Raw genomic sequence first — 14009 nt, forward strand, 5'->3', positions numbered from 1 at the left:
ATCTTACGAATAGAGTTTTGCCACTTTCGCCTCAAGTCGTGGTTCAAATCTAGTCATTAAAATCAGAAAGAACTCACTCAGTATTTACCTAACTGTATGGAAAATACGCAAGCATTGAAGTGAAAAAACAGACAACAAATATCCAGGCCCTCCGGGCAGTAAAACCAGATCTTTTTAAGCAAGACAGTCGCTCACACCCAACCGGAAGTTGATAGTATGTCTGTAAAAGTCTCGCATTCCTTCCTTAAAAGGGTATTTCCGGGGTCGAGAGAAAGGAAAAGAATGTCAAGCAGAATTCTGTCCCATTGTCCAATCAGCTGCTAGAGAGTCAGTGGAATCGTTGAAAAAAGGCACACAACTGTCCAATCAGAATGCGCACCGCTGCACGAGTGCGAATCAATCGATGAAGAAAAGACGAGAAAAGTATCGACGCGCGCACAATATTATTGATGCAAAAATAATGCTTGTATTATTTTAATATCTACCGAGAATTATTCACATTTGTATTCAAAGCAATATTATTATAAATAAAATTAGTTAGGCTATATTCAAATTAGTGAAAAGGGTAAATCTCACAAAAGCCTGTTAAGAACAAATCCAAACACACACCACATGTAATGTAACCCTGACTGAATGTATTATTTAATGCACTTCATGTTTTTGGTAACAAAGAATAGAAAATATTTTATTTCTCTCTCTATGTATATATATATATATATATATATATATATATATATATATATATATATATATATAAACTATCAAAATATAAATGTTGAATATATATAGGCTATATAAAATGTTGAATTTATATATAGCCTACATTTGTAAACATGTTGAATTTTCTGAATGTTATATGAGTGATATATATATATATATATATATATATATATATATATACTTTTGATTTTTTTTAAAAGTAATTAATTAACAGAGAAAATCCCTTACGAGAAATGCTACCAACATCCAACGTGTATAAATACTTAAATAAATACTTACATACTTTACAGTTATATGAATATCTGTTACAAAGAGCACTTTCCCCTCAAAATATCTATCCATCTGAATAAAGTATTAGTGAATCCAGCAGGTGTCTTGGAGAGGCAGGTCCCAGATCCCCGGCTCTCACCTACCTTCCAAGGAAGACACATTGTTTAGACGTCTACACAAGATGGAACAGCAAAATGAGTCTTCTCTGTCTCCTCCTCCTACAGAACCCTAGCATGAGGCAGAGGAATGGAAACACTTCTCTTTTCCTTTGGGTTCCTTTGGTCCCAGGTGGAACCATCAACAGACTGGATCTTGGTCTGGGCTCGGTCCTTCCTTTGCCTGTCTCTCGGTCTGTGTCTGGTTCTTGCAGGGTTGATCATTTCTATTGGGGACTGACAAACAGTGGCTCTATTTATAGGCTTGATTATATTTGGTGAGTGGCAACAGATGCTTCAGCATGTTTGAACTTTGCTTTGCAGAGCGGGAGTTCTGGATTCCAGGGGCAAAGCTTGTTTATGTTGTAAAATCTTTAACCAACACCCTCGGCCAGAAGCCAATGGAGAGCGGACACATTCAGACATGGCATGAGGGCATGGGGAGGTGTGTATTTTATTAGAATCTACATAAAGGAGCAATAAGCACTGACACTTGAGCAAAGTGGGCAGTGAGGTGGGAATGTGTGGATGTCTGAGTGATCTGCTCTTTGATTTATGAGGTGGTCTCAAATTATGTGCCTGAGGAACTGTATACAGCAGCGCAGACCACCAGCAGATTAGCCAATATGCGCTGTTGTATGTCCAGAATGAATGTGGATTTTATGGTTTGTCAATTGTTTTTTTTTTTTTTTTTAAATAGGGAACATTAGTTTATATATATATATATATATATATATATGATTTTATTGTAATTTTTATCTACGGTAATATAACGAGAAAATATAAATCCCTCATTGCAGGTCTCCTGAGGCCATTTTCTTGCACTATTTCCAAGGTCAACACATTTTTTTTTTAAACACAGAGCTTCTCATGAACTTTGACCTTGTTAGACTAAGGGAAAACTATGATAAAATGTTTGTGAAAATCGTGAGAAAGGCCTTAATACCAGATGGTAATGTCTCAAAGCTCTGTTTTTCTGTTGATCAGACACTCTTCTTTGACCTTGATTGGAGTATTTGGTCGCGTTTTGAAGGAAGAAATTAAATATTAGATGAAATGTTGTTTTGCTTTCTCTATATAGAAGCATTGCATGAAGAAAGCTGAAGTCTGTCTCCCTCTACCGAGCAGACAGCACTGAAGTCTGTTTCTTCCTCTGACAGCTTCATCATCACCCTTAAAGTATAATGCGTCAGCCTTGAGATGTCAGAGTGGGCTGTGTGGATGAAGTCTAGAGAGAAGCTGAGGATATCAGACAGTGAAAACAATATTTAACACTGCCACACATTCACAGCTTTTGAAACGAGTGCAAGTATTGGCTTATTTTTTATGTTGAAAAAACACAGAAGAGATGACAGCAATTTAAAACGTCTTTACCGACTGTCAAAAAAAAGCTGCCTTCACCACACAATTACTACATTAAACATCTTTATTTTCCAAAAAAGCATAAAAAATACATACAGTACATAAAGTCAATTATCTACAAATGAGGATTCATTATATATTATTTATGTTTGATTTGCCGATTCTTCACTCAATGTTTAGGATTGCTAAGTGTGTTCACATATTTCTGTGTGAATTTTTCTTGAATTTCTTCTCAGCTTCTCCATGTGAGTCTGAACCCGGACGGAATAACGGCAGACTGGGCCGAGAATTTCACAAACACAAGGTTTGAAGATGCTCTGAAAGGGGCGATATTTGTCTCCTACAAAAGAACAAAGAACAATTATATATCCATAGAAAAAATGTGCATATACACTAGCGTTTTTTTAATGCTTTTAAAGAAATATCTACATTTATTTGATCAAAAATACAGTTAAACTTTAATATTGTAAAATATTATAAGAATCACTATATGAATATAGTGTAAATGTAATTTAGTCCTGTAATGCAAAGCTGAATTTTCAGCATCATTGCTCAGTGTCACTTTATCCTTAAGAAATCGTTCTAATATGATGATTTGCGAGAAACGTTTCATATTATCACCAATGTTGAAAACAGTTTCTGAATAATTTTATGTATTTTATTTCTCCGGATTCTTTGAAGAAAATAAATCTCAGCATTTAATTGAATATTAAAAATCTTTACTGTCACTTTTGATCAATTTAAAGTGTCCTGAATACAATTATTTATTAAAAAAAAAAAAAAAAGAATCAGGTTGTCCCCACATTTTTTAATGGTAGTATATATCTATGATTAAATAGTAATACAGATGCTTAACAGAAGTGTTATGATTTTGCAATCACCACAGTAAGAGTTCACACATACCGATCCACAGTACGGCCCAACAACTGGTGAATTGGCATCTGGTCCGTCATATATCCTCAAGTAGTTGTTCTCGCAGTCTCCTGGGTCATCAATGCTGATCTGGTTGAATGTGATTATCACTAGTCTGCCACTAGGAGCCCTGATTCCCCACTCGCAAGAGGTGCCATTGGCGTAAGTGCCAGGGTAGTTTGGACTGGCGAAAGAGCCGTGGTCTCCATATAACACACCTCCACATCCTGGACACACACACACACATGAGTTAGGACTCTCAGCAGTATCGGACTGAGGAGATCGTTGCAAATATAGATTAGCGGTGCGTTTCTCACCCTGTGAAGAGGAAGTCCAGGTGATCTCAAAGCCGTTGCGGGATGTAGAAAAGTCACTCTTGAAATGTAGGAAGAGCTGGTTGGTTCCCGGGAAGACAGGATTTGGCAGTGTGCTACCACAGTACTTTCCTAACAGAGGCGATGTGGCGGTACTGCCGTTTCTGACCTACATCAGCAGAAAGAAATATACATTAGACAGCTACAGTAAAATCATCATCATCATTATCATCATCAGAAGGGCTAGCATAGCATAGTATCATATGCAAGTTTTCTGGATGATCTGTATCTGCACTGGGTACTGTATCCCATAAAACAATGTACTTGGCATGAAACGGAAGTTGCGATTGTTCTTTTTTCCTTATTGTGAGGTATATCCGAGTAAACAGCTCCTGAAATGAGAATAAAATGTAGAGTGGGGCTTGATTTCGTCCTTCAGGAATTGATTGGATCGTTGGAGGTTGGGCGTTGCTAACAAAACGGATACAGAGCCTGATAGCCCCGCCCTCGTGCTATATCACATGACAGGAAGTTTCCAGGGGGAAGGGAAGTTAAGGTTTTTGATTAAACCTTTGGGCACATGAAAGTGCACAGATACATAATTTATAATAAACACTGCAATATTACATAAATAATAAGAATTCTCAATTTTTATTTCATGGCAACTTTATGCGTTTTTAGTATGATATCTAGACAGTCTATCTAGTTATTTTATTTTTATATTTTCAACTTTTCTTAATTCCATTTAGCTTTAATTTCTATGCAATTCAGTTGTAGTTTTGTAATTTTATTACTTCAACTTATTTTATTTCAGTTCTGCTCATATATATACAACCTTTCCAATCTGACTTGAACGCAATGACATTTATTTTATTTCTTAACTTTTTTTTTATATGGTGATGGTTCAGTATGTTTATGCTCACCTCGAGATAGTCAAAGTTGCAGGAAGGATGAGTCTCCACATCAAAACTAGAGAAGAACAGAGAGATGGCACTGTTCTGAGGGGCCTGGAGTATGATGTTGCATTCAAGATTATGAGGATATATATCAGGCCAGCCTGGGCTCTTAAGGTAACCGTATTCCTGTTCATAAACCCTGCTGCAACCTGCAGAAAGATCACATACAGACACACACATGACAATATAATCACACCTAAAAGCTTTTGTTTTTCGAATCATATGGGAAAACACACCTGCCACCTGATAGGTAAGGCTGAATCCATTCCCAGTCATGAAGGCCTCTGATTTGAAGGTGATGTGCATGGTGCGGCCGTAACTGTAGAAATCTGGCACATGTGAGTCTACGCCACAGAACTTATGAGACTGTCCAAAATCTCCCTGAAAGATCAAACAAATAGTTTTCAATTATTTTAAACATGCTGTGAGAATACAACATATAAGTGAAGGCAGCAAATTTCAATAAAGCAGTAAGCCACTTGAGGATACATGATAAGTAATTGAAACCTAAAAGCAATATTTATAAATATATATATATACTAAAAATTCAACTATAAATGACAAAAAATTCAACTAAAATTCACATGGAAAGTAAAAATATAAAAATATATATAAAAAGCCAATTCAAAATATTAATAAAACTACAACAAAACTATAAATAACCCTGTATTGTGACTTGTGAAGAGATACTAAATTGCTTTAGTAAGCTAGTAGGACAATTTTAGGGGCGATTGGGTTTTACCACAGGGAAGTCCTTAAACTCCAGGAAGTTGCTGGTGCAGCTCTGGCTGGACTCCAGTTGAAACTGTTGAACGGACACTTTCACCGCCTCCTGAGAAGGAGCATCCAGCACCCAGCGGCAATTACTGAATGGTGGGTAGGCACTGGGATAAAACGGGGATGTGATGGTCTGAGGTGATGCTGTGGCATTGAATGTTCCTCCACAAATACCTAAAACAGTGAAAAAGCACGTTAGCATGACTGATTCAACATTAAATGACATCCAACTATAGAGAGAATGCATTGACGTCACTTTCCCGCCGGAACAACCCCCCTCAGCCTGACTGAGTGGCAAAAGATCAGCTGCGTGACTAGGGGAAACTGCGAAAATGCGACTATAATGAACAATTTTATCAATTTAAACTAAATGTTGGACTCAATATAGTGTTCCTTACAACTTACTAAGATCCAGTGATCCATGGATATTGACATGCAGCCAGGAATCGTGTTGCCTGATATTTATTTTTTGCTGATTTCGACACTGGGGAAATATAGACCTAAACATAAAGCAAATTTGCCTGTGGACGCTTTATATAAATACAATATAGGTAGGTCTAAATCCGGGTGATCACTTATATCAGTGTTATATATAGCCTATATATATCATCATATCGTCCAGCCCTAAAACTTTATAGTTTTTTTTCGGTCAGTGTTTATTAAAAAAACATCCAATAATGCAGAATATGCGAAGATAAATATTTAATTGATGAGTTGTTAATGTATATATAACAATACAAAATATATGGGTATGGTTTTACACCTAAATTCAGCATATTGACACAAATTGATAACGGCAAATCCAGTCCAGTTTTTACTGTGAATTGCAGCGATCCATTTGCTCCTCCTTCTATATCAGTCTGTAAAAATAAACCTCTGATTTTTTTTTATCAAATCTAGTTGTACAGTTAATCGCAAAGCTCTTTCCCACTTTATATGTGTTGTGTTTGTTTTTTCCGGTATTCACTCTGAAAACATTATAAACAGAAGGTCTTATCGCAATACATGTCGGAAATGGTTTAATTTTGTGAGTTGTATTCATTGTATTTTGTTAATATTATCCTGTAGGTATTCTCATTACCATTGTTGGTATTTTCTTAGATGTATCCATGTGTTTATACTCTGTTTTATTTTACCTTGTAGGTAATTGATTACCATTGTTGGTATTATTATAATTGTTACCTGAGTTCATGATCATATATGGTGTGTATTTAGGATATGTTTTGTTTTGTTTTGGTATTGTTTTGCCTTTGATGAGGGAGAAAGGGTTTCCCTTCTCATGTTTTCATATATGTACTTATATTCAGAATTGTTATTGAGTGTTATGATAATGTGTAAGGAAGTAACTATTATTGTTTTGTTTTTCCTGTTTTTGGTAACCGGGGTGGGTTCAAATAAGTTTGACTTCTATCCACTCCGTTTCGAGCAATAGATTTAGGTTTTGTTAAAGTCGATGTAAATATTATGAATTTAAAGGCTTGTACAGATTGACCAAAATGCTGCGTATTGCCTTGTCATGTGTAACTACATATTGCTCGAAAATAAACAAATAAATAAATAAATAAATAAAACAAATACAGCCGCTTAGTCTTTTTGCCACTCACTGTGAGTCATACCCTCTATAAAGCCATTGGGACAAAAAGTCCAATCTTACCGTCCACTCTGCTGTAGGTGGCATTAAAGCCGCTGCGTGAAACGGAGCCGTCCGAGATGAAGTGCACGGTCAGGAAGTTACTGGACGAGACGAAGGGGGCAGGAACTACATCTCCACAGAACGTGCCAATCAATGGATAGTTAGCACTGTCACCATCATAAATCTATACATAGGAATACAAATTTAGTGTATTGCAAATGACGCTGTAATTATAATGGTATAATATATGTTATACAGTTATTACCGTGACATAATCATATCTGCAGAGGGTTCCAGTGGGGCCCTCAAGCTCAAAGGTGGTGAAGGTGAGGTTAATGCCTTTATTGACCTCGACAGCAATGATCCACACGCAGTCCATTCGTGGCTCGTACTGCCCATTAAAGTCAATATCAGGAGAACCAAACATTCCAGTGGGGGACGACAGGTAGCCGCCACAACCCTGCTGAGGACCTGGAGAAAACGAGGGATGAGGAAATGGAAAGACAGTGAGAGAAAGATGTGCTTTCAAGAAACCCCCTGCAAGAGGCAGTAGAGTCCACAAAACTGACAAAATGTTAGCTTTGAATACATCTACAGTATATGCTAATGTACTTTTAAATGTTGTGGCAGATGTGTTTAAAATGTACAGGTTTCCAGGAAAGCAGACTAAAATAATTTTCAAGAGTAATATTGTTCTCGGTGAGAACACATTTTGGTCCAAATCAAAAAATCTTTGAATAAGAATGTCCCTCCACATAGATACAACAGATACAGTATAGCGGTATATATACCGTATTTGTTTGTGTGTGCATTTCTATATATAATATATGAAGAGTTCAGATGCAAAAGCCTCTAAGTGCCATTTTGAAATTTTCTTCTAGAATGATCATTTTTATCAAACTTGTATATTTAAGTTCAGTAATTTCACTTAAATGACAATTAATAGGTAATCTTCATTGGCATTAAAGTGAAATTACTGGACTTAAATATACAAGCTTGATAAAAATGATCATTCTAGAAGAAAATTTCAAAATGGCACTTAGAGGCTTTTACATCTGAACACTTTATTATATATATATATATATATGTGTGTGTATGTGTATGAATGTATGTATGTGACTCTATATATATACATATACACACACACACACACACACACACATACATATATAGATGCATTTATAACAAAAACATTTTAAATTACAAATGTTTATTATATTAATTATTTATATAATATAATTAATAATTTATTTATATAATATATTTATAAAAATACATTAAAGTTAATATTAAGATAAAACAGCTAATATAAGTGTCTGCCAAATAAATAAATGTAAACAAAAAAAAATATGAATGAATGAATGAAATGTATTTAACATAAATTGCACATAAATTGTAGGACAATTGGGAGTACTTCATTGGCTAAGGCTCTTTGACAGCACTGGCCAAGAGATAAAGACGTATGTCTTGTTTTCTGTCGTGGTGAGGGGACAGACTTTTGTGGTCTGAATGAGTTGTCTTGTTCACAAAGAACAACAGTGGTGGTTGTAGGACGGGGCGGTTCACTCACACACCCCTAGACGAGCAACAAAATTGTTTACAACTCAGTTCTTAAAGAGCCTGGTCATCCTGAAGGGACTGGGTCATCAGAAGCTTTAAAGCACAAAGCTGTAACAAAGAACACTGTTTATGACCCCTGAACACTTTGTTCAGTCCTCAATGAGATCTTTGTCTTTGTGATTCACTATGAAATCATTTCATCATTCTTAATTCTATTCCAAAATGAGAACCATAAAGGAACAAGCTCAAAGTATCACACATCTTAGTAGTATGTGAGTAACATGCCAGATACTGTCTTTTGAATCAGATAATAATGAGACAGAAGCTCTGTTCCAAATCCTGGTCATCTGCATACTCTACCTAGACAGCATTTTAAGGAATTAGGGAAAATAAACATATAATATCACAAAATAGTGATTTTTATTGTATACAACTTCTGTCGAAAGAACGATGCTAAAGGATGCTCTCACAATGTGAGATAAAAAATTAAAAAAAAACGTGAAAACTGTGCCTTTTACGTGAAGAGTGGTGTGTAGAGTTGCCATGTAGAGTGTTTCAGTTTAGTCACTTATGAGGTTTTATTTCAGTTAGGATGTTGCCTATGTAGGCAACTCACTACGTTTTGGAAAAGAGCAGAGTCATGTATGCGACGTGACTTCTTTACCGAGAAGGTAAACGTTACCTAAAGTCTCACTGTAGGTTGCTCTCCAACCCTCCGCCACAACTGATGAATCAGTAACAAACACGAGAAACAGCTGATTGGATGAGGACCTGAGGTTGGGCGGCAGCTCAGATCCACAAAACTTCCCCATTAGTGGGGCCAAAGTGCTCCCTCCATCATACACCGCCACATAGTCAAAGCGACAGTTCGAGGAGACTTCTAGACTGAAAGAGTTGAACCTATAGGACAGGGACAAATACATTACAGTAGATGATCACTATGGAAATGCTGCAGAACAATCTAGTTGCTCAGAAAGTGATACCAATAATTGGGAGAGGGGGTTTGCCCTGATAGAAAGCCTCTAGGGACAGATTATAAGTGAAGGGGCTTCCTGTCTGGCATCAATACAACATCTCAGTGGGGTTTACTGCACAAAGGGAAAGACAGAAGATCAATACCAGAATGCTTTTCTTTCTGAGCATCTGTCTCTCTGGTAGAACAGCTGGCATGATGGATGCCTAGCAGGATTTTTAAATGTTATTGCCGCTCCTATAGAGTGCCGAAGTGATGATGTCACTTTGTAGGACAACTCGGAAGTTAGCGGCGCATGGGTTCCCTCGATCGAAAAGTTACTTTCGGACTTTTGGAAATTGCAAAAAATAAGATCTGTGTTCAACAAAGAGTTGCGACCCTTACACGTTTTGTCTTTACAAGTTAATCCAAACTGTATACGTTTTGAAGCCTATATAAAGTTAAAAAACACAAGCAGACACAATAAAGTTAAAAAAAAACTAGGGCTGTCAGCGTTAATGCATTAATCGCGATTAGTTAAAAACAATCCATAACGCGTTATTTTTTTTTAATCGCATTTCAAGGAACGCGTTTTTGTCCCTTTGGCTAGCCCGTAGTCAGCCCCTTTGGTTTGTGAAGCGGTAAAAAGTGATGGATAGAAAAAGTACGACCGGATTTTTAAACAGCCTGTTTAACTTTAAAAAAAATCAGACGGTTCCGTTGACAACACTAAGGTACAATGCAGCATTTGTTTCAAGGAGTTCAGCTACCATCGGAGCACGTCAAGTCTAAGTTACCACCTCCAGGCCAAACACCCCGGTGTTTCATTTGACGCTTCCCGGCCAAGCAAGCCGCAGCCTCGCCACAGAACTATTCCTGAGTGTGGGCGTCGCAGCAGACCCTTGGATAAAAATAAGTTAACCACAGCGATCGAATTTACTACTAGTGTTAAATATCACTTGATTGCTGTTATTGCTAGGAATTGTTTTGCTAATATTATTGTTTATTTTTGAAGTAGGTTAAGAGAGTGGCCTGATAAATGTCATCTCTCAAAGTAAGCACTGCGTTACTTTATTCCTCCTAATATTTGGAAGTTGGTCTACATTGCACTTTTTTTTAATAAAAATTGTTCAAAAAGGAAATTGTATGTGTTCTTTTGATTCCCAATGAAAACTCTGGTAAGATATACTACATTATGGGCTTAGAACTGTCTTGATTTGCAAAATAACAGAATTTTACACATGCAAAAAAAAAACCGCGATTAATCGCAGTTAACTATGAAGCTTCTGCGATTAATTGCGATTAAAAAAATTAATCGTTTGACAGCCCTAAAAAAAACACAAGCAGGTTATAACTGGTGTGTTTTACAGTATGTCATAGATCAAAACGTGAAAATATTTAGAGGCTTTGTTCACCACAGACTTTATTTCAGGCGAATCAGCAAAAACCCATTCAAAAATCACATAGACTTTAGAGCGAGAGAACCGGGAGTGCTAAAATGCTAACTCACTTCCGCGTTTTGGCCTACAAAGTTACAAACTGACTCAGAGAGCCTTGATCATGAAAAATCTTGGTTTATCTATAACCATTTACCATTTTCCACCCTCTTTCTGATCCTTAGAAAGAGGTGCATTTATTGTTGCTGTACCTTTAAGAAATAAAGCAGGACGTGCTACACATAGCCAGGAGCAACACAGACTTTTCTTCATTTAACACTTATCTTTGTAAACTGGGGGGAAGTTTTTTGTTCTGAAACTAATGTTTTCATAGTCTGCATTATTAACAGGAAGTAGTTCAGACTCACTTGAGATTGATGACACGGTTGTCACGGACATAAATGTGGTATGTGCAGTTGATATTGTGATGGTAGTCGGAGATAGAATGAGATGGACTGCTGATTGTCCCTGCAGTGCCATTAAACACACCACCACATGCTGTTGAAAACACATAAATACACACATTTTATATATATACAATACACACAGGATTCATATAAACCAACATGTATATTATACCAACACTGTATATTAAGTAAAATGCCTTTTTCATGTGTTTACTTTGAGGAATATAGACTGTCTTCCCATATAGCACCAAGTCAAAGAGCACTTGACTGTGCATTTCTATTGAGCACCCTTTACAGTGAATGAGTTTGTTTGTGGAAGTAAGAGTGGAATCTGCAATGGAATTCTCTTGCATATTTGCATATTCTCCCAAATCCCCACATATTGTTTGAAAAGTGCAGCGTCCACTCATTCCACATTTCTGGGCTCAGCGCATCAGATCTGCATTACTGCCATAATCTAAGCCACACCCACATCACCCACACCTCCATCTAAGCCACACCCTAATCAGCAGAAATGCATCAAACTACATTATAACACACATTATAGTATAGAGAACCAAAAGGTATTGCATTAAATGCACAGCTTATTTAATGGTTGAAGCTTACGTATGGTTCTGTATTCAGCCAGGAAGCCGTTGTCATTGGCTATAAAATCAGAGTAGAAGTTGATGAGCATTGGTCCAAATGTGGTGAAGACACCTGGGATGGTATTTCCACAAAGAGTAGCCAATGGAGTGCTACTGGCGGTCGTGCCTCTGTAGATCTTCACACCATCGTAGGTACATGTGGAGTGTGCTGGAGGAGATGGAAAGGCATGATTGTTCAACTTATGAAGCTACTTATAGATAAAAATGATCATTCTAGAAGAAAATTTCAAAATGGCACTTAGAGGCTTTTGCATCTGAACACTTTAGTTTATATATATATATAACATTTTAAATTACAAATGTTTATTATATAAATTATTTATATAATATAATTAATAATTTATTTATTATTAATTTATTTATTATTTTACTTTTGAAGAAGTGCATACCCTCTAACTGGAAAGTTTTAAAAGTGAGCACAATCACGGTCTGATCTCCAGCATCGATGATGTAATTACAATTGGAGCTTGAAGGGTAGTGGTCTGGGTAGTTTGGAGAAACCACACGACCAGTTGGGGCTGTGAAATTGGCCCCACAACCTAAAAGACGACGTGAAGTAGATGCATTACGTTACTTGAATTATGGAAAGGGGAAGAAAAACTGTAAAGAACAAACCAAGCATATGATACACACTTATGTAGAATGAGGCAGAGAAGCCTTTGCCAGGTGTTTCTGAGGACTGGAAACGAGCCGTTATAACATTTCGGGGTGCAATGACTACAGCAGGGGCTGTAGTACCACAACCAGTGGCCAAGAGATTCTCATCATTCTGTATGTTGTCAGACCACATCTGTCAGATAAACATAGGCAGAATACAACAAAAAACAATTAAACCACCAGATCCAAATGGAAATCAGAGAAGATTTCGTGTTAAAATGTAATCTTGTTACCTTGATATAACTGTTTTGACACTGTCCACTTGAGTCTGGGATCTGGAAGTCACTGGCAAAACCCATTTCCAGATGGTTTCCATCATGGGCGATGATGGTCCAGGAACATTCGATATTGGCTGGGAAATTCTGAGGATAATTGGGAGATTTGATGGTGCCTGCATCAGCATGGATGATTCCTCCACATCCTGAAGAAGAGAAAGAAAAAATGTAACACGTCTACAGAAAGTATACACGGTACATCTTTCTGTACTGTATATACCTGATGAGTCTGTTGACCAGGTGGCAGTAAATCCTCCCTTGGACACTGAATGATCAGCAAGGAACACCACAACTAATTTGTTGGAGCCTGATTGGATAGTTCCTGGAGAGTTGTTGCCACAGTATTGACCAATAATGGGGGATCCTGAAGATGCTCCATTGAAGATTGTTACTGAGTCCCAGGTGCACTGGGTATGCTGCTCCACTTCAAAGTATGTAAAAGTGAGCTAGACAAGAATATATGGAAATTATGATATATGAGTGAGGAATTCCAGTGTTAGGGTTTAAAGAATACAAAAAAAAAAGACCCAAGAGGCAATCGTGCATTACAATGATAGTGTGGCCCACTGGAGCCTCGAGAAGCCAAGTACAGCGGCTCGGGCTGGGGTAGATGTTGGGATATCCAGGGCTAGAGATGACACCTCCCTCTCCACTTTGTGACCCTCCACATTCTGAGAAAAGTCAAAGTCAGCTGAGCTTAAGCAGAATTTTAAAGAGTTGAGATCGATCCGTTTAAGTGCCACTGATTAGAGGATGATACCTGAAAAGTAATACGTGGCTTTGAAGCCCAGATCACCCACAGCTTCATCCGACAGGAAGTGAACCCAGAGTTCAGGGGTGGACACTACTATGGGGACTGTAGGAGGGGACTGACCACAGAAACGAGCCAAAAGCTCTCCATTTGCATCTCCTACATTAGAGGAACAGGCAAAACATGGCTTGCTTATCAGCAGCATTGGACAAATTGGACATTGTA

General features: G+C 37.3%; 2 protein-coding genes across 3 annotated transcripts in view; both read right to left on the reverse strand.

The window, feature by feature from the left end:
- Positions 1 to 1349, reverse strand: part of rsu1 (Ras suppressor protein 1) — a 35656-nt gene extending 34307 nt beyond the window's left edge. Inside the window, exon 1 of one of the 2 annotated variants that reach the window (XM_039684911.2) lies at positions 1134 to 1349. In XM_039684911.2, coding sequence (XP_039540845.2) covers positions 1134 to 1151 — 18 coding nt within the window. In that variant the 5' untranslated portion in view covers positions 1152 to 1349. Of the gene's footprint in view, positions 1 to 88; positions 320 to 1133 lie in introns of those variants that run through there. The other variant, XM_039684912.2, reaches the window with a different exon arrangement.
- A 1204-nt stretch (positions 1350 to 2553) lies between these two features.
- The window catches only part of cubn (cubilin (intrinsic factor-cobalamin receptor)), a 39310-nt gene continuing 27854 nt past the window's right edge, over positions 2554 to 14009 (reverse strand). The window contains exons 50-66 of the mRNA XM_039684774.2: positions 13794 to 13943; positions 13583 to 13704; positions 13254 to 13479; positions 12992 to 13179; positions 12735 to 12891; positions 12491 to 12640; positions 12061 to 12249; positions 11416 to 11545; positions 9342 to 9559; positions 7365 to 7570; positions 7121 to 7283; positions 5432 to 5640; positions 4926 to 5070; positions 4657 to 4838; positions 3737 to 3902; positions 3411 to 3646; positions 2554 to 2847 (exon numbers count right to left, since the gene is read on the reverse strand). Coding sequence (XP_039540708.2) covers positions 2740 to 2847; positions 3411 to 3646; positions 3737 to 3902; positions 4657 to 4838; positions 4926 to 5070; positions 5432 to 5640; positions 7121 to 7283; positions 7365 to 7570; positions 9342 to 9559; positions 11416 to 11545; positions 12061 to 12249; positions 12491 to 12640; positions 12735 to 12891; positions 12992 to 13179; positions 13254 to 13479; positions 13583 to 13704; positions 13794 to 13943 — 2945 coding nt within the window. The 3' untranslated portion in view covers positions 2554 to 2739. The remainder of the gene's footprint in view (positions 2848 to 3410; positions 3647 to 3736; positions 3903 to 4656; positions 4839 to 4925; positions 5071 to 5431; positions 5641 to 7120; positions 7284 to 7364; positions 7571 to 9341; positions 9560 to 11415; positions 11546 to 12060; positions 12250 to 12490; positions 12641 to 12734; positions 12892 to 12991; positions 13180 to 13253; positions 13480 to 13582; positions 13705 to 13793; positions 13944 to 14009) is intronic.

This window comes from Pimephales promelas, chromosome 22, assembly GCF_988280905.1.
Source record: "Pimephales promelas chromosome 22, fPimPro1.hap1.1, whole genome shotgun sequence".
In the NCBI taxonomy this organism is placed as follows: domain Eukaryota; kingdom Metazoa; phylum Chordata; class Actinopteri; order Cypriniformes; family Leuciscidae; genus Pimephales; species Pimephales promelas.